This window comes from Corella eumyota, chromosome 1 (assembly GCF_963082875.1).
Source record: "Corella eumyota chromosome 1, kaCorEumy4.1, whole genome shotgun sequence".
Classification (NCBI taxonomy): Eukaryota; Metazoa; Chordata; class Ascidiacea; order Phlebobranchia; family Corellidae; genus Corella; species Corella eumyota.
This window is the reverse complement of record NC_137490.1, coordinates 10339116-10361202: the sequence shown is the minus strand read 5'-3', so window position 1 is coordinate 10361202 and position 22087 is coordinate 10339116. Positions and strand designations below refer to the sequence as shown.

The window sequence follows — 22087 nt, the reverse complement described above, 5'->3', positions numbered from 1 at the left end:
TTTGGCCTTGACAAAAAGACTTGCTTATACAAAGACGATATGTGATATAATTAAACAAACTTATTTAGGTTTGTTAAGTTATTTGTTAGAATGACCATAAATAATAACTAACATTATATTTTAAAGATATTGACGAAGAATTTTTGGAATATGTAAATTTTCTGAAAATGAACAATGAAAAAAAACTACTAGGGAGAGATTTAATAAATTTTGTGATTTCGTATCATAAAATTTTTGAAAATGGAAAATTGCCATCAATTAAGTCTATTGCCGAGGTAAACTGTTTTGTATTGATCTACTGCTGTAAATTGCCTTTTTAAAGAAGTAAAACACTTGTATTACAGTTTGTAATATATTTACGTAAAAATATGTCAATCATGTCACATATCAATTTTAGTTGTTCTTTTTAAGTAATTAAAGTTTTTCTAATTTAACAAAACCCATGTCCTGTAATTAATATACAAATAAATAATATTACATTTTCCTTTCTGTGATATTGTTTAAACAAAAATGCAAACCGAGATGCAGCTATTTTACAAATTCTTGAAGGAGCAAGAGATCTTTATAGCAAACAAATGAAATCGGTAAATAATTATAAATTAAGTCCATGGTTTTTGTTTATAAAATTTTTGAAAATGTTTTATTAAATCAATTTCACCCAAGATAAGACTTTAACGTAACAACTTGTCCGTATTTGTAATTTAAAAAAATTTAAAAAAGCAGTGGTGCGCAGGATTACACTAAACTAGATCTAAAATAAATTTCTTTCAGCGTGAGGCCTCCCACTCTAATGCTTTGCCAAATCATTTAATTAAACTTGTTCTTTATTAAAATTTTTACTTGTTCTGTCTATTAGTTATAAAAAATTATTTAGAAACTTACAAAGTATGCCACTGAGAAACACTTTGGGGACATTCACATCGTTTGTAAAAATAAAGCTTTGCAATTCTATGATGAAAGCTTTATATTGGGCAATGATGAGTACAAAAACAAGCAGCGTGATGTCGTCGATTCTTTTTGTAAACAACAAAAAAAAGATTTTACTGAAGCTAATAAAACCAAACTGGTATTTAAGTTTATATTTAACGAACTATATAAAGTCATTAAAACTTTAGTAAATAAAACTTATTTATATATATTTAGATATGCATGTATACATGGGTAGCAAAAAGTATTTTTAGGTTCAGTACGATTAATTCGTCTAAAGAAACCTTATCGAAATGGTATCATATTAGTTACAATAATAACTTGTAAACAGAAAAAGGTTTATTATTTCACCTCAAGAAATCAGTTAAAGTTTAATAGTCGCAGAATTTTAAAAAGCTGCCTTATTTGGATCCCTTGTACTTCAAAATTTAAAAAAAGTCAGTACCGCAAAGTACGAGAAAAAATTAGCTATAGAGAAGAACAAGATCTTGGTGATTTATTGTTTTTTTTTCCAATAACCTAATGTTTGTTAGAGGTTGCAGTAAAAAATGGTTTACCTGTACTTAATAACTTTCAACCAAAATCTTGTACTTAGCAGCACTAGCTAATTTTCTCACGTACTTTGTGGTCCTTGCTTATTCTTTTTTTAACTTTGCGTTACTAACTTTTTTTTAAGTAAGTGATCCGAATATGGCAGCTTTTTAAAATTCTCCCACTATTGAACGTTGAGAAAGTGAACTAAAATGTGGAACTAAAACCATACATAAAAACCTTTTTTGGCTATTTTAAACGTTGCGTATCAACAAATTTAGCTTTTTTGTTTATTTATATATTTATGCTAATTCTTTTTCTAAAAAAGGTTTCTTCAAAAATGCCCTTAAATTACAGTTTTAAAATACTTTTTGTATACATTTTTTGGTAATTACAAAAAGTATTTGTCGTATTTAACATTTTATTTTGATTTCGTTTATTTATATAAAATGTGTAATTTAATTACCGAAGTTGAGTGCAGCTTTAGCGTATCTGCTTCAGTGTTACGAGAAAAGTTTCATCGTCTCGTAATTTTGCCTATAGTTTAGTAGGCAATATTATAAAGGTACCAATTGTATATAACCCTCACCCTGAACTGTTTATTAGGACGAGACGATCTCCCCTAATTTAATAAAACCCTAGGTACTCCGCTATAACGGTTTATCGTAAAAACCAATTTAGCTAACTCTGTTATCTACTTGTGATAATGAAAACGGGTACGCATACGGTTCAATACTAAAACACTAGAACGTACACAACATTAACATATAAAAGCACGTTAAAATACATTAAAAACACTACATCCGATTTACTTTACAATACGTCCACACAGACCGCTATACCCAGCTATTCAAGGTGAGGTAAGAATAATTTTACCAACTTACCTATTCAAACAGTAACCGAATTTAAGAAATCTACATTAGCTTTTAAAATAAAAAATTTACGTCGTCTTTTACAACTACCGCTATGTTTTATTTAATGCATTAGCCGCTGCTTTTAGCTACATTAGTAATTTAAAAAAGCAGAATATGGCTAAAAGCAGAAGCGGCTAAACCTATTATTTTCTTTAACTTAAGATATTGCTAACGCATTTAATGTAATATTTACCTTGTTCATTTCGTTTGTTTTAATGTATTTTTGAAATGAAGAATCAAGATTTTTTTGTAGCTCTGTTTTAAATTGTTCTCTGATTTCACTTTCTTGGTCCAAATAGTTAGAATCATAAACGGTGATGGCTTTACCTTGTGCTTCGACGTTAAAGGAATTAATTTCCTTTTCTTTAACAAAACGATTATCGCACTTCTAAAACGACAGTAATTTGTAATTATAAGGCTAAATACAATGACTTTTTTTGACCTAATTAATAAAATAATTTATAAAATAGAACAATATTTTTACACAAACATTTATTTAGAAAAATACAAAACTTTATTCATATACGATTTATAGACTGTAACATTTTTATCCATCAAGTTGGTTAGGTTCAGCTTTAATTCATTCTAAAAATAATAATATAATATTTTAAGATGCTATTTTAGCAAACGACGTTATGTCTTGAGTCCATACTTAAACAGTATGGCTCTGGGTCACACAACTTAATTTCAAATTAAAGTATGTGTTGATGTTAGTTTATATTTTAAATTTTATTAATGGTCTTTTTATTTTATTAAACGGTCTTATTATCTTATTATTTATAAATTGTTATAAATAGGGCAAATAGCAATTAGTTTTTGATTGTATGCTTAGTTTTTTAAATTTGGCGATTTTACATTTCCGTTTAAACAACCAAGGTTCTGGAAGGCAGTTTTAGTTACTGCCACCTACAATTTATTAAAATGTTAGTTGTACTTACATAACTAAAAAATACGATTTAAAAGTCATACTTGTAATTTAATTAACACTTTGGTTTGCCTTTATCTAAAAGATATTGCTAGCTTACATAGCCAAACAAAATCGCGTTTGCGCTTCTAGGTAATGATTTAACAGTCTGATTGTTTTTTAAGCAATTCTAACGTTATTCTTAGGTTTGATTTGACAAACAAGAATACAAATAAACTAAAATAAACTTTTAATTAAATGAAACTCATTATAAAACTTTAAAGCGCAAAAGAAAACATTGCAAAACAGCGCTTCTACCATTGTTACGTCATAATCTACTAGAGTGACGTAAATTTGCGTTTGAAATTTTTTCTAAAAAAGTGATTTTTAAACTTAAATTACAACGATTCATAAATATTTGAGTTATAATTTTTGGTGCGTTTTTTTGGCGTGACGTTCTGTATGTTTTGATATAAAAATGTCAGAATAGACGAAAAAGCTGAGCTGTTCACTTTACACGCCATTGCTACTTTTAATAATTAACTTTTAAAAAAACAGCGTATTTAACTAAATTACACTGTAAAAAAACTTAGTCCAATAAGTCCTTTTAATAGGCAACAAAAAATGGTCGAATATTTTAGACCTATATTTTCAACGGTGAAGTTTCAATATTTATTTATGTAAAAAGTATTCGCGAAACCATAGTAAACAAAAAAATGTCCCAAACCTGCACAAAATAAACGTTTTAAACTAATTATTTAAAATGTTTATTTTGTGCAGGTTTGAGACATTTTTCTTAGTTCACTTTAGTGTTTCGCGAATACTTTTTACAAAAGTGTTAAAACTTTATCGTTAAAAATATAGGTCTAAAATTCGATCATTTTTATTGTTGCCTATTAAAATAACTTGTTGGACTAAGCTTTTTTACAGTGTAATTTAGTTTAATACACTGTTTATTTAAAGATTAAATCTTAAAGGTAGCAATGACGTAAAGTAAGGACTTAAAACATAACGTTGTTTGCTAAAACAGCATTTCAGAATAATATATTATTATTTTTAGAATGAATTAAAGCTGAACCTAACCAACTTAATGAAGAAAAGTGTTACAGTCTATAAATCGTATATGGATGAGGTTTAAAGTATTTTTTTTAAAAAGTTTGTGTAAAAATATTGTTCTATTTTATAAATTATTTTATTAATTAGGTCAAAAAAAGTCATTGTATAATTGCAAATTATTGTCGTTTTAGAAGTGCAAAAATCGTTTTGTTAAAGAAAAGGAAATTTATTCCTTTAACGTCGAAGCACAAAGTAAAGCCATTACCGTTTATGATTCTAACTATTTGGACCAAGAAAGTGAAATCAGAGAACAATTTAAAACAGAGCTACAGAAAAATTTTGCGTCTTCATTTCAAGAATACATTGAAGCAAACGAAAATAAAAAGGTAAATATTACATTAAATGCGTTAGCAATATCTTAAGTCAAAGAAAATAATAGGTTTAGCCCCTTCTGCCTTTAGCCATATTCAGCTTTTTTAAATTACTAATGTAGCTAAAAGCAGCGGCTAATGCATGGATAAAATGAAACATAGCGGTGGTTGTAAAAGACGACGTAATTTTTTTTAAAAGCTAATGTAGAGTTCTTAAATTCGGTTACTGTTTGAATAGGTAAGTTGGTAAAAATATTCTTACCTTTACCTTGAATGGCTGGGATAACGACAAATTTAAACTTATTTATTTATTTATCATAAATTGGCTATCATTCGGGTTAACACTTATGCAAAACTATAAAACGCGAAGAGAGGTCACAGTTAATTGTGACGGGACAAGAAATATACTTTAACAAAGTGTAATTTATTATCACTTAGTTACTAAACACGTCTTAGTGGAACAAAAAAAATGTGTATGGGCGCATACGTGATTTGTTTTCCAAAGCAAACTAAAGCTTAAAATACACTGATAAATTATAGTTGCCAAATATTAGTAACATACACAAACATGTGCAAGCCCTAACAACTTTACCTTTTGACGAATTTAAACCGAGTTTTTTGCCTGTGCGTCATAATCTACTTAATATTTTAATTTTAATTAAATAACTAACAAATATATTAATGTTAAAGTAAGTTTACCCTAACACCTTAGTTTTTTTTGCAGAAAATACAGAAGTTAGAATTGGACGTATTTACATCCAATCTTCGTGATGAGTACAGAAATGAAATGAAAAAGGTAACCTTTTTTAAAGAGTTATTTTTTTTAACCAAATATTGTGTTAATAAAGCTACTAAACTGATCTGAAAATCAGTGCTTAATTTTGATTAATACTATTTTAGATTTGGGTTTCAGTTGTTAGATAAAATGTTATTTGTTTATAGTTCACAGAGGGTCGATATGTACAAACAGAAGCTCTTCAAAAAAACCACGAAAACCTCTTTAGTAAATCCAAAAATAAACTTGAAAATAAATTAGAAGGGGTAAAATTTTACAACTCTTATAGAAAAACATTTAAAGAAAGTGACAATAATATATTACCCGACAGGACAAATATTGATGACAATAATATATTACCCGACAGGACAAATATTGATTTAATTAAAAAAATATTTATTTAAACGAGCTAGGTTTTTAGAATATTGAGTAAATTGCATACTTTTGATTTGCTATTTATTATTCAGTATTGGATTTAAACTAGAAATTATAGAGATTAAAATATAGCAAACCACGTACATTTTGTATCTATTGTAAAGGCTTGTAGCATTTTTTTGCTACTCAAAAAACCTAACTGCAATCATTATATTACTAAAACTTACAGATATACATATATACATATACACATTGTGTCGTTTCAATAGTGCATTATTTAACAACTTATTCTAAAATTGTTTTTTTTTTAGACATGGTAGTAGTACACAACCGTATTAAATATAGTGACAACATTTCGTGTTTTTAGAATATTTTCTAAGGGTAAATGTTTAAGTTTTTGAATTAAAATTGCAATTTACGTTAAAGTTTAGTTTAGAAAAAATCTATTTGGTATAACATGTTTAATTTTATTTTAAAATTTTAGGATTGAAAAATAACAAGTAAAGTAGAACGGGACTAAAAATTGAAAGGTAAAAGCTGTTTTTGAATTGTTGTTTATTGATCAACGAATAAAAACGAGGATTAAAAGGTCAAACTAATTCACGAGAAAATTACTCAAAATTCTTTGCTTATTCAGCAATTCCCAGAGCGCAAACATGTACTTATTCTTCGTGTTAACATCTTTATTTTTCTCACGTCAATATTTTACGGCGCATTTTTAACTTGATGTATTATAATTAGATTGTAATTTCTTTTTAAAATTTTATATGTAGACTAGTGTTGTCCTTAGAATTTCATGTTCATGCCAGCGATGCGGTAAAATGGTTTAAGCCTAGCTTCATTACATGAAGTCCTTGGTTTGATTTTAACTACTTAGATACTAAGGTGCTTTTAATAGGGTACCGCCATTAAGTTAAGTGTTAAGGAAGTACATTCTTTGGCCATCTCAAAATCTGTCGACAGGTTGATTATTGAACAAATTGCCTATATAGTATTTTAAACTGACAAAGTAAACTGGGTTAAAGTAAAAAATGTTGCTGTATGTCCAGGTCGTAAAGTTGGCTTTTTGCAACAGAGATATAGCCTTTAAATAAACACAGAGGTTAAATAAATACCAAGTAAATTAAAATGCGTATAGATAATGCATATAAAAATGCCATTGTAAAAGGATTCAGCTATGCTAATGCCCTATAAAAACATAAAAAACTGCTAAACAGTGTAAAATTAGCAATTAAAACCTAATAAAGAAACTTTCTTAAAATAATAAGTCTTAAAATAATAAAGAAACTTTTTAAAAAAGTTAAATCTCACAATAAACAATTATGTGTGTAGTCGCCTGGCGCAGGTAATAGTCTTCTTAACAAAAATAAATATAAAAAATGATACAAGAAAGGTGTTATAAAGTTGGTTCAAAAAATGTCGTTAGGTGGAGTTGTTTTTGGGTTTAGTTGTTTTTTTTTACCCAAGTGGCTTTGAAAAAAAATAGCTTTGACAAAAAAAATATATATTATTTTAACATTTACAGCTTGAAGATATGTAAAACTTGATTAAAATATAGTTCAAGTAAACAACAGTTTTAACAACAATTCTCCATTTATTTAACAACAAAATTGACGACTGGGGGTAATTAAAAATTAAAAAAAGATCTTATTTTTACGAATACAAAACATATTTAATTTAAGTTTTGGTAAAACAAATTATATCAAATTAAATCGCAGATTATAATGTTACGCAATAAGGTTGTTAATCCGTCTTTTATAAAAAGTTAACATAATTATGCTGACAAAGCTGCTGCTGTATTTATCTATTATAAAAACCACAGTCAGAACACCGAAAATCTAAATGCACCAATTACAAATATTTATAAATTAATAAATTAAAAAAGCATGCTGACAAAAATGTGTTTAATAGTTTACTATCATGTTGTTATTTTTTGTAAATAAATTTTAATGGAACAGAAAAAAATTAAACAAAATAAGACAATTAAAATAAAAATGTAATTACGCTATATGCTGAAGAAAATCGTAAAACTGCGAGACGGTACTCTATATAGAATGTTTAATGCGTATATAAATTTAGATAAAGCGCAGTTAAAGTGGCGATGTTACAGGTATTGGCGCAAAAAGAACTAATAAAGATATGCTGAAAATGACACGTTTTTTATACAGCAGCAAAGCGTCTTGTACTAAGCTTAACAAAACCGTTCGCCTCGGTTTACGTTTTTGAAATGTAGTGTTAGCACACATTGGAGAAACCACTAACATATTATAATACGTCTAGGATTCTGGTTATTGATCCCCTCGACATTGAGCATAGTCTCCTGTTGTCCAGAAACATATTTGTGCAAATTTAAGCGGAGTGATTCGAACCCCAGTGTTGTATTCTTTCGCACCTTCTTCGTTTCTCACCCACTGGTGACCAGAGTACACCCCAATCACCCTTCGATCCCATGTTGTGTTCTCTTGGTCGTACAGTCGTACATAGATTCCAGCACCGGATGTACCTCTCTCAGCATCGCAGTAATGATAAATCATGTCATTTGACTGCTCTTCTACTCCACAATATCTGTACAAAAGTTGGGGGGATTTGGATCGGTCAAATGCAGTGAAGTGAACTCGTCGATTGCCGGGTAGCCTTTCTTTTGCGGGACTTATTCCTATTTTCATAAACTGCTTTCCCAGTGGTCTTTTAAGTTCGATAACAGCATAGTCATATTCAACAATGACGTTCTCTGATTTATGATTTGAATCCTTGAGCCAGGCTTGGGGTATATGTGTACGTTTGGCCCTCGTCCACCTAAATTTTTCAACGTATTCTGGTTTGGTATTTGCATTTCTTTTTGATCGAGCTAACTTGACCGATTTTCTTTGCTTTCTCCCTTTTTTTGACCCCTTTCCCTTTTTCGCCTTTTTTATTTTTTTCGTAAATTGGCCAACTCTCAGCCGTTTAACGCCCTAAAAAATAAAATAAGATTATTTAAATAAAAAATAATTTTATTTTTGAACCGATGAACTTGATATAATATTTTTAAAAAAACCATATAGTGTGATAAATGGGACTTAACAACTAAAAAAGGAATTATCCTATAACAAAACTCCAATAAACTATTAAATTAATAAATTCAAGTTTAACAGTAGATAACGTTTTAAGGAAATTTACGCATGTCGAATTTAAACTAAAAATATTATGATTAAATCTTGTACAAAAAAGTTGCTAATCAACGTATTAGCCATAAGTTAATACTAATCGTACAAAGTCTTGTGAAGAACTTATAAATCTGGTAAAAGTAAATAACATTTGGTAAATCAACCGATATTAATCCTCACAGTATGGATTATGCCATTAAAAATAAAAACTTATTGCTTGCAGTAATTTTAAAAATATAGTTCAGTGCCAAAACATTGTATATATTTATTCTTTTGAAAATGGTCAATTGTTACATTGTTATCATAACCAAAACTTTTTTTGGGATTCAATATCGACTAAAAATATTAATTTATCGCCAAACTGTGAACATTGGGGGTAAATAATACGGACTTTACTATATAAGACATCGTAAAACTAGCCTACATAAAACAGGCTATTTGTGTTTCCCGCCAACGACAATGCAAAAGATTCTTGCTCGCACTTATCACTTAGCAATATAGGGAAATATGTTAATGTAGATGGTTCCATAAGCATTCAGCTGTGCAAAGCGAAACGTGGTAAAGTAATGCGTTCATGCTATTTTAAAGTTAACCACTTTTGCTTGTAAAAACAATTTTATTTAATTAGCAAATTCTCTCAAATTTCTCAAGTAAAATGCAACATTTATTTTTTTCTATGACAGCCGTTTTTAAAACGCTTACAATATTAAATATAGCTTTCAGACCTTAAAAATAAAACAGAAATTTAGAATCACTACCTAACAAACATTTAAACTTATAAACTTGTTTAACATACGTGGAGTACAATGCGCCCATTCATTGTTATTAAAGGGAATAATCCAAGCGCAAAGTTAAACGACGATCGGATGTTTAAAATATTCTAGGATTACATGATGATGAATTACAGGCTTTTAGGGAAATATAATTCGATAATTATGTTTTTGTTATATATCTACGATGCAAAATCTAAAGAAAGAAACTATGCGGATTTAAATAAAACAGATTTTAATGGAACCAAATCTCATTCATTTAACCTAATTTTAAATTTTTAAATTCTGTTTTACTAGATGCGTTTTAAAAATATACGTTTGCTTTTTTCGAGGAAATTTTCCATTATTTCGTAACACAATATGTCATAAAAACCCTGCGCTATTGTATTATAAAGGAAATATATATTTTTTGAACTGTGAATGCTTTTCCCTTATAGTAACGTTTAACTTAATAGCCTTAAAAATTCTCGGACTTAGTAAATGGACTCCGTAATATTTGTATATAGTTCGTTACGTTGAAAGAAAATGCTTGTGCAATAATGCACTGACTTCCTATTTGGTGTTGGGACAACTGAAAAAATCCAATACAAACAAAAAGTTAAAATACGTCACCCACACAACACTATACCATTTTAATTTTAGATTGTATGTTTCAGACAAGGCAGTATTTTCTATAATAAAGATATTTGACAACGATATTAAATATTCGAAAAACAGTTAATAAAATATATGCCATTACTTTAAAGGACTAAAAACTACAATATTTAAATAATACTGTAACAAAAACTTAATAAATATTGACTCAAGATATGGTTCAGTAAACAAAAGTATCTTTATCATTAAAAAAATGATTATCAATTCCAGATAAGGTAAATGACGTAAATTTTATCAAACCCAAAAACTATAAAAACATATTTAGTGATGTGTAGTCCCTATATAACAACAATACCGGAAAAGAAAATCGAATAAGCCTAATAATAAATCGGGCTTACATATTATACGTGCTATGTTAACATCACACAATACATAGTGCGCTTAAACTTCAGTTAAAAACGAATTTTAGACATTGGTTTCCCTGTTAAGCCTAGGCAGCCAGATTGGCCAAACAAATATGTGGTTTAATGAAATTAGAGAGAGACCTACGTTTCTCAACAACTTTAAACAAAAAAATGTAAATACAATGCCATTAATCACTCGGTAACGAAGGAATAAACTTGCAAGCTTTAAGTTCTTACCGTTTTGCAAAGGTTGCTGGGCCGACAAGTTTTACCTAGTTTATACTGCATCAACATAAATGCTGTATACATGACCACAATTTATGTTTTCATGACCCCTATGGCAAGGCAAAATGTCAAGTATGATGACATTACTTTTTATGTCATTCTACGCAAAGGATTTAGTTACCCTAACTTCCTATGGGTTTGTGAGGTTCATTTACAACAAAGAGATATTGTAACATAACCAAATATGGTTTGCATAGTTGACTAGTAATGACAACGTACCCAAAATAGAGCTAAATTTAATTTGGCAGTGTCACAAAATATAACTTTTTCTTAGCTTTCCTAGCTAGGTTTAAGAATAAAGTTATTTTATTAGTATATGACAATTTCTTAAAATATTCGTAATACCTAATTCAGTATTTTAGTTTAAACCGTACATTTTTTCCAACCTTGTTAAGTGTTATCAAATTAAAGTAAATTAACCTTCAGCTCACCTTTAAATATTTGTTTCCGTTGTGAATGCAATGTGCCGAGGTTAAAACGTGCTTGGGCGATATTTTCACTCCCGCACAGCCAGTCGAAAGTTTAACTACCGTTGAAAAAGGAAACATGGTGGAAAATTTTTTCGTTGATAAGGTGAAACGTGTGTCGTAGCCAAAAATTGCCCGCTTATGGCGAGTGACATTTGATTGCAAATCGAAATCGTCTTCTTGTTGCTGTTCTTCTGGTTTAGGGTTAACAATTTCTGCAGGTATATCCGTCACATTGACCATAATTTTAAAACGAAGTTGTTTTTCGACATCTAAAGTCTCGTAACTCATTTCTTGTTCTATCTTTTCTAAGGTAACTGGTTGTTTGCCTTTTGCTATTTGACATTCTAAGTCACAGTCTATTCGCAATGCTTCGCCTACGTGCCCGTAAAATTTTGCCTTGCCTTCAACAATTTCAATGGCGGGCTGCAAGTTAGGTAAATGCGGCTGTTGCCATGAATATTTGTCGAGGTTAAGTTGAACTGCCAAAAAGCAAGGCCAGACACACGTAACAAATAGCACACCAAAAATCCAGTTATTACCCATCATGTTTTTGACTTATTGTTGACGTACTATACTTCAAATTTGGCCTTCCAAACTTAAATATCATAAAAGAATATCAACCCAGCCCTTAAAAGTTCAGCGCAACCATGTAGTTGAGCGTCAGTCTATGCTTTTCACCTTTCTTCACGACTTCTTACAATCTACAGTTAAGCTAACCAGGAACTGTACCTATCCCCGATAGTAAGTCTTAAGTTTTGATGAGCCTGTAGAAAAAAGACCAAAGCGTTACAAAACCACAAAACGTCATGCGGTGTAAAAAGAGAAAGGCTCGCAAACGAGCAAAAAAGAATGTTTAAGCTCGTGTGTATAACGCAGGTTATAATCCTATGAATATACATACGATTTCTTCGTACGGTAACTTTAGCAACACTAAATTGAATTTCCCTAAATTAATTTAAACATCCAAATACATTAAACAACAATACAACATTTGCAAAGCTTTATTAAACTCAGTAAAAGACACCTAGGTTATATACTACATAAACACCAATACATCAAAAACCTGGTTTACTAATACAATTCAGATAAAAAACTACGTGTGGTCGTTAACTACCCTGAAGTGTTTATGTTCTGTTAAATTGTCTTTACGATTTTTTTACGTAGGCTCCGTTGTGTACATACATGGTCCGGTCTAGAATTCGGACTGTGTTTGTTTAGTTAGTGTTTAAATAGCCTTGGGAAAATTCGAATGAAAACTATAATACGAATTAATTCTGCTTTAAATTTTAGCCCTTTTTTGCATACACTAAATTTAGACGGCTCGAAATTTTGATTGTAAAAAACTTAATTAACTTCCGGTAACATTATTTAAACGGAAGCAATTCTTTATTCGACTTTTTGGTACACAAATTTAAGGTACTTGGCCTTAAAACCATTGCCGGTATCAGAACCAAAATTACAGGCTAGCATCAACCGCGGTCTAGCCTAAGTTTCCCTTTCTTGTTTTATTGCTTGCCTTTAAATGTCGTCTGACCTTTTTAGTTTAAACTTTATCCGACGTTATATACAGCCACTTGTGCCAATTGTAATTTACAACCTTGTCAATAGCCACACAAAGTTTATTACGTCATCGAAACTGGCATATTACGTCAGAAGTCACTTAACAGCTTAAAACGTTTAAACGAGCATTGCAAATCAAATTTGCATATGACACTTGTTATATAAAGTAAATTATATTGTGTTATTAAATTTTTAAAAAAGATTTTAAAGTAAATAAAATAAATTTTACCTATACATTTTTCTATATAAGGACACTATAATTATTTCAATATTTCCCAAGGGGGCGTTATTGGTAGACACAAATCAAACATACTTTGAAAACGTCTGCTGACGACGATGATAGACAAATTAAACAATATCAATCAGTTCATATACTGCGTGATGTTAACATAGCTTGTTTACCACACTGTCTAGCATTTAAACTGCAAACAATCGTTTTCAACAAATGTATAAAATACAATACAATTGATTTTATTATAGTATCGATCCATGAATGTTAAGGTTACAGTGACAGATTATTGTCAAATGATATCGTAGAATTATCATCAGTCATTTTGTCCCATTGAATTTTTGTGCTGTTTATAAATGCTTTCTGTAAGTGAATCTAACCACGAAGTGGCATTCGTATAAAAGACTTGGATGCAGTTTTAGCACAAACAAAACAGGTAAATCGAGTAACAAATTAAACAGGACAAAATAGTGAAATTTATCGTTAAAGTAATACAATAAGCTCGTTGTTCTTTAGGTGTGCTCTGGTGGTCAATTGCCTTAATAGTACTAACGTCACTAAAATATTATTTTGTCTAAAGGAAGTTGCTTTACATATTATTAGCCGTCAAAAACAGGTGTGGTTACATTAGGTTCGTGGTTATTTCGCATTTATGTAAATACAACTTACAAAATAAGTGTAATTTTGTCAATTGTCACTATTGTACCACAATTTCCTCGCGCCTATGTTAAAAATTCTACTTTAAAGGAATATATGAAAAAAATGTTTTTATGCTTTCATCTGATTTTAAAATGGTTTATTTTAAATAAAAATTGCAATTTTGTGCAATCTTTTAGGCTTGTGCGCCTGTGGACTGTAAAGGTGTTTCCTGTATAAAAAACTTCAAACAAAAAAAATAAAATAAAAAAACATTTTGAAAATGTCAAACGTTGTAAAAATGTTATTTTTTTAACAACGTTTCCTTATTTTATAACATTTAGATTAAATTGCATGGCCCAACTACTAAGTTTAGTTATTTGCTTTTTTGCGCATTTGACACTTTCCTGTAGGGAAGTTGTAATAAGTAATTTAGTAATATTATGTAATAAAGTAAAGTTCAGTCACTTCACCGATTACATAATGTAGGTTTAAAAAATTGATTTTGTTGTAATAAAACGGATTGTGATTGTTTTTGTATATAGACTTTTTAATGTTCTGTACCTTTAACATTTTTTAATATGGTTTTTCAAAATCAATCTTCTTATTTTAAGTATTCCCACCCTAGAAAGTATAACAACTTGTAACTCAAATAATTTGCAAAACTTTATGCGTGTAACCGTTGTAAAAAAGTTAAAAAAAAATTGGCTATTTGCACAAGTATAGATAGGCATATTTTATATCTTAATAAAGATAATACTAAATAGCATATTATAACTGACTTATGTTTGTTTAGAAACAACAAACAAAAGTATTTCAATTTACAAAGTTTTACAAATTTTCTAAAAGTGGGATTTTTAGAAATTTACACAACAGTAGTTTAAATAAGAAAAAGTCTATAAATAACATATAAAGTGTTTAAACAATTTTCAATGAATGTGGAATTGCATACCTGCGTAGTAGTGGACCATGGCGACGTTGAACAAAAATATCTTGGTCGATATAAAACACATAACTACATACAACAAATATTCTTTTGTTCAAATAAATATTAAGCGTAACTATATAACAATGTGACAGTACCACTTCAGAATTTTACCAAACTCTAGTAGAATATGTCTTATATTATTTGAGTCAAAATAAAACATTACTGTATCAGTAATAACTTGAACAAAAACAAAAAATAAAACCAAATATAAAATATGACGTCATCAAATCAAAAAAAATGGCGAAATAATATTAAAACTGATGTGACGTCAATTTTATTTATAATTTAAATAAGCTTTAAAATCAAAACAACTGTTTTTAACTAGGAGCAAAAACACAATGTACTAAAACATTTGGCCAATAAAAACAACGTAGGCTGTTAGTAGAAATAACGTAACATGATTTTGTCAACGCCGCAATGATTAAGTACCGAACAAATCATTGGAGAGTTGTGGTGAAGTTTTTTCAAGTTAATTTAGTTTTACCAGCTCCTCAATTAAGCAACGTATACCACCCAACTAGGATACAAGCAAAAAGTAAACAAGTCCAACAAAGCCTAACTAATCTGTATAACACACGTGAAAGTTGGCAACGCGGTACTTTGAAGTTTTGAATTAAGTTGCTATAAGATTACGTCGATCTCAATCAAAACCAGAATATAAGGTTTAAGTTACTTTGGTGGTGGCAAGAAAGCTTTATATAACTTTTGTGACATTCTTTTAGTTAAAACACTGATCTTTTTAGTTTTTGATAAAATTGTGAACGTTTATTTTTAAGTATTTAATCCCTTTTTATTTCAAGGTAACTATAAATATAAAACTAAAACTCATAAAATTACCTTAAAATTTATTATAAAGTTACTGTAATTTGTGCAACTATATTAAATACAACAGGACTTTTCATGATCTGCCGATCATGTAGCAATTTTATGTGTAAATAAATGTAAAAAAAAAACATGTTCTCTTAAATTTTATACACGCGTGAATGTAAATGTTTATTTTCCCAGCATTTTTTATGATAAAGAATTCATAAACTTTATCCCAGGTTTCTTCACTTATACTTAAATCTGGCGTTTTAGACTTAATCCATAAGGATTTAATTTATTTTATCGGTTTCGTGTATTGCTCGCTTTACTGTCCTTATATAGTTATAAGTTATAACCACATAGTATATCATTTTCAAGGTGTGATTTTTCGCTTTTATGAAAGCTAAAATTACGTTTAATCCATTTGTTATTAGGGACCAATATAAAATTAACGGTCGAATAACTTTTAGTAGTGTACGAGGATTTAATACAAATCTGCTTTAAAGAGGAGGATTTGTTTATTCAAAATTATTCCAAGTTTAAATTTACCTTTCAAGTCTTAAGACCTAAAATATGTAAAAAAATTAACTATTTTAACATTTTTTCACGTTACATTTGCAATTCGTGTTAACAAATTATTACAATAAGTTATACAATATGCAATTCTTATCCAAGGGATCGTGTGCATTGGCAAACGTTTTGTATTGCACAACAACACGCAAATACCCAAAAAATTGGCTATGTTTGGTAATACAACATGATCTTTGATTAAAAGAACGTCATTATTTTGATATATAATACGACTTCCACTTGTAACCCTTGAAAATCCACCGCATAGATTCATTTATAAAATTTGGCGCGTTATTTGGCAAATTCCTGTAGTTTAATTAGGCGTGAACAATTATGTTGAAAATTTTTTAAAGTTCTATGGGTGGTTTATGAATAAAAAAAAATGGTTCACACAAATTATGCAAACAACTATAGTTTTAAAAATAACAGTAAGCAGAAAAGTTTAAATATTGACAACGTTAAAGTTAGTAATCAGATACAAGTACTTTTATACTAACTTCACCAATCAACTGCATCTTTCTTAAAATTTTTCACAAAAAAATGGAACAAATTTAAAAAAACTAGACATGAATATAAAAAAAAAACTTTTAATTTTATTTATAAAACTGGTTATTCATATGACAGTTTATTTAAACTGTTACGTTTGAATTTATTTAAGAAACATCAGGTTTTGAACAAAAAAGAAAACTTTACTAATTCCAAGATTGTAAATTAGTGGTTTGTTAAAAAACATTTAGTTTTAACAAACAAACAAAATCAATTTAAGACACCTTTTTAATTTTTAGACACGTTTTTAATATCATGATAAACATTTGATTATAATTAAAAAGCCCTATCGCCTGTAAAAACCTTGAAGTTTAAACTAACAAACAAGTATAAAAATATATTAAACAAATAAATATTTTAAATTGAATGTTATAAACACTTTTACTTTTTTACTGCTATACCAAACTTTAAATGTATTCTGAGAAGTTTGTCTTAATCTTTATCTTTTATTAAAGATTAAAAAATCCATCCGCATCTACTTTTATTATTTTTATATTTCAAACAAACAAAATTTGATATAAGAATAATGAGCAACAATTTAACTTATAAAATAAAAAAAAACTTTTACATCAGTAAGATCAAATAATATACTTTAACCATATTTACAATGTAAGGCTTATCCTATAAATATACATACCTATATAATTTTACACATCTACTCTACTCAATAATTTAATACATAGTTTACTTAAATTTAAATAAGCATGAGTCATTATGAAACAAACTATACTGATTTTAACTTATTATATATAATAATTTAAACCTGTTCAAATAAAGGGTAGGCGTAAATGAACTTTAAAAGCTTATACTACCCACAAACAGAATTCGAAGATAAATATATACAAAAATTAACTAAACCCTTGCTCGGTTTCCGTTGCCTAGATTTTAGGAATTTCAGGTATGTAGTTATTCACTACTGACCAAAATTTCCGCCTCAATTAATTTCTAAAAATGACCGGTTTTAGCCCCGTACTTAAGCTTTTTAAATTGTGTGCTTTGTGTATTAAAAAGTATGTGTACTTGGGTTGGCCAACGCAAACAAATTTAATTAAATATTTATTATTAAACAAACCACCAATATACAGACCATAAATTTTTGCAGATTTATTCTGTCATTAATTAGTTTGGTAATAGTGTTTTTCTGGTAATTTTTATAACTTTAAAATTAAATTAAAATCCAATGGGTCATTTATAAATTCCAATGGGTCATTTTAAACCAGCTTTGACGAAACTTAACTTGTCCGGGCTCTCTATAAACGAATACCACTAACGATCTTTTCATGAGATTAAGATAATGAAATTACTAATAAGATTATCTGAGTTACTTAAACTAAAATTGAGCAAATTTTTTTGTACCAGTTTCTAAAATTTTTGTTTAATGATTTGTAAGTAACCAAAGAAACAACTATTTTCTTGTATTTACATATAGTTTATAAAGAGTATTTACATCAAGTTTTCTTTAAAAAAACACTATAGTTAAATAATCATCTATGCTTTTATAGCTTTTATAGCTGACAAAAATTTTATATTTATTTTTAAATTGTTAATCTCCCCACACAAGTGTGTTTGTGTTTACAGTGCGGAATTTAAACCATGTCTAAGATTTGACACAGAGAAACTCAAGCGTTTTAAACTGTACATTTGTGAAACAACATTTGCTGTGTTTGGGTGCACTTAAATATAACAAGTGTTTGGATTTCTTAAAATGTTGAAGTCTTATTAAATTTTCAATAGATTTAATTCAATAGTGTGGTTTGTTGTTGTTTTGTTTTAACCAGATACAATGCTGTTTGGTGTGGTGACAATACCATGTTATAATAAAAAATAACATGTAAATATTCTTTGGTTTTAACATGTTTTAAATCAAGAATGTGACTTAGTCTTTTTTTTAAAAGCATCTACAACATACTGCTAATAATAATTCTTGAAACTTTCATATAGGTTAAAAACGTAAACAAATGAAAATATTTAATAAAATTTAATTATCTCGGTTACATTTTTATTAAGATTATGTATTCCAGTAAAACCATATTAACAATAAAGTTGTCAATATTATTCCCAGCTTAATATAAACATATATACATATTTTTTATGAAATCCGTGTACCTCTAAATAAGTTCAACGGCGTTGTATTCTTATCGTCGGTTGGTTTTGCGGTAAGATTAGAGTGTAGTTAACGTCTTATTATCATGTGGGCTAGACTAGACTTGAACATCGAAAAAATGCGAACAATTTGTCTGAGTTTTGGTTTATATAGTAGACGATAAATACAATTATCCTAAGGAATTCGTTTAAATACCAAAAACGATTGATTTAAACCATGTTAATATTCCTTTAATTAAACATATCTTTATATATTTGTAAGTTTACCTTTAGTTACTATTCGTGTTTATTTAAGGTAGTGTATGTATAACCTTCTTACAAAAACATGTGTAGTGCCAAGAAGTGAACTATTTTTTTCTCATTATACAACCTTAATAGCTAATTTGGTTAAATTGCAAAAACCAATATAGCGAGACACTAATTCTGAAACCTTTTAAGCGCTTTTTTTAACTTTTTTTGAGACGAACTTTAGGGTTCCTAAATTATTCATTTTGTGGAATGGCAATATAAGTCATATCGATTCCCTTAAATTATCTAAAAATAAAAACGTTTAAAAATGACTCATACTCACACCGTCTGCATTTACCAGAAAAGTTTTGCAACTCAACTGTTTTACATTATAAAAAGATCATGTTATCTTTAAAATTATTATACCAATGATATAAGTGTTTTACACGATATACAGTTTAATAACTTTTAAGGTATTTAAATTTTGTAATAACAGCTATAACAAATATTAGATAAATAAATAATATTAAGTGTAATATAAATATAAAGTTATTATGCTAAACAAGAAGACTTAGCCTCATATGGTTTAGTTTTTTAAAATTATAAATTAAATAATGAACCTGTTTTTAAATTATACTATTTAATTTTAAAAAAGTATTCTTAAATTAAATTTACAACAAAAATTAAATGCTTAAACAAGTTTTGTTGTCGTATTTTAAAACATTTTTATAAAATTTTACTGATGTTTAAATTTAAAAAAAAAATTTGATTATTATTAAACAAATGTTTTCTCATATTAATATTACGATTAACAATTGAGTAAATTTTTAAAACCAAATCGATTTTCTAATTTCAATAAACAAACGAGCATTTTAATATATGAACGAACAAAAATTAAAATTCTGTCACGTTTTAATTTAAAGGTTATCGCGATACAACATACTTTGACCAAAATTTGAGAATTTAATATTAATCCCTAAATTCCTATAAACAAGCACGAATTTAAACCTAACAAACAAAATATAAAATTTTAACATGAAAACAAAAAAGGCAGAGGAAAGAAAATTCTAATTTTAGTTTGCCGCAAGCAGACACTTTTTTTATATAACTATTTCCATATTTGGATAACACATTAGCATTGACGCTTTCAGACAAATTTTCGTAAAACTAAAGTTGGCTCAAGTTCATGAAATTTGGCACTACAAGCATAATAAAGGAACTGCTCAGGAAATGGTCTTACGTATTCTTCTTATGTCAAATATTTATTACGTAAACATAAAAGATTTCTTTTTATCTTAACAATAGGTTTATTTAAAAGCATCCAACAAAATGAGTATTTATTCGTATTATAAATTACGCTTTGTTCGATGTTTTCACAACAAAGTCATAACCAGTCGGAGAACAGTGAAAATAATTGTGTCAAAATATACTTGATGTTTTTAATTCCCTTTTTCTGCTATAAATACTTTTTGTGCTAAGATTACGGATTACTGTTTTTGGCCGAAAACCACTTGCTCAACAATTTCATTTAGCGACAATAGAACATTTTTATTAACCCAAGCTCAACCTAAAAAAAACTTAAATTTCCGATAAAATATTGCCCTAAATTTTAGGAAAATTTAGATTTTTTTTAAATTTTGAATATCTGGCAAATGTCTATTTGATCAAATGGTTTTTGGTCGAAAGGGCGGATACCAAATATGACAAGTTTAGTTTGTCTGGCCCATCAATAATGATTATCTAAGCATATTATTCGTTTTACAAATCCACAGAATTAGCTAAATGGTCTTACCGCCGATAGAGAAATTATAAAAAGACTGTATGCAAATTCGAGGATGAGGCGATACGAGATATTTAATCAAATTATGGTTTTTGCATTTAACTTTTTATCTAATGAATTTTTAAAAAGGGTTACGTTCGAATACTATGCCATTACGTAATTGCGATGAGGTAATGTTTATGGTCTAATGACGAAGCCATGGTAAAAAAGAATGCGCTTCAAAATATAGTAAACTTATCAAAGTTCGCCTAGAATACTTACCAATATGGACCAAAAATGTATACTTTGATAGTAAATCAATCATTCTGTAAGGAAAAAACTTGAAATTTAAATCTATTTGCCTTAAAGTTGCAACTTGAGAAAATCATTATCAGACCATTACGATAAAGTTTTGGTTTAGCCACACCGCTTCGTTGAGTTGTCGTTCACACGAGTAATTTTATACAGTTGAAAATCGGTTCCATGACCAAACGTTTAGTGTTTAACTTGACCTGGCTGAAAGAGTAAATAAGTCGGCGAATGATAACGGAAACTCTGATATAATATACGATAAGGAATTGTGATACACTTTGCGTAATGGGATCCTGTATTATCATTCAACTTATTAATATTTAATGGAATACGTAAGGGTAGGTAAGTGCCTTTATAAAGGTTTGGTTTAAAAAACAAAACCACTGATGAAAAATATGTGACTTTACGCCTTCGGGTAGGGTAGCTTTTGACCCCGGCCCAACCTCCAGTTGTCAATGCTAGTTTGGGATCAATTTAGACTGCTAATCTGCCTCACTATTTTACTCATTGACGCTACGGCATGAAAGTAGAAGAAATTAAATTAAGGGCCCCATGTAGGAACGTCGGAAGCTTAAAGTCAGGAAGATAAAAATTTTTTTTTTGGATAAGTGCTATACACATAAAAACCGATTTTTATAACTGCTAATAACACTCTTTTTTAAATACTCCTACATTTGTTGCCTAATATTTGATCACTTTATTAAGGATAAAAATTGCGCGAATACCTAAATGCCACTTAATCTATGTAAAAAATTCGTTAAATAAAGAAAAAGGAAAAATGGTCAAAATAACACATGCAACAGCACAATTAGTTTGAAGTGCGTACTTAA

At 28.6% G+C, this 22087-nt stretch overlaps 1 protein-coding gene across 1 annotated transcript; it reads right to left on the bottom strand.

Moving 5' to 3' along the window:
• Positions 1–7433: 7433 nt before the first annotated feature.
• LOC145751768 (serine protease 23-like) lies at positions 7434–12276 on the bottom strand. Its single transcript, XM_082567890.1, has 2 exons — positions 11484–12276; positions 7434–8807 (listed from the first exon to the last, which is right to left on the bottom strand). Exons 1-2 carry the CDS (start codon positions 12066–12068, stop codon positions 8142–8144), a joined length of 1251 nt encoding a protein of 416 aa, XP_082424016.1. The 5' UTR covers positions 12069–12276; the 3' UTR covers positions 7434–8141.
• Positions 12277–22087: the final 9811 nt, after the last annotated feature.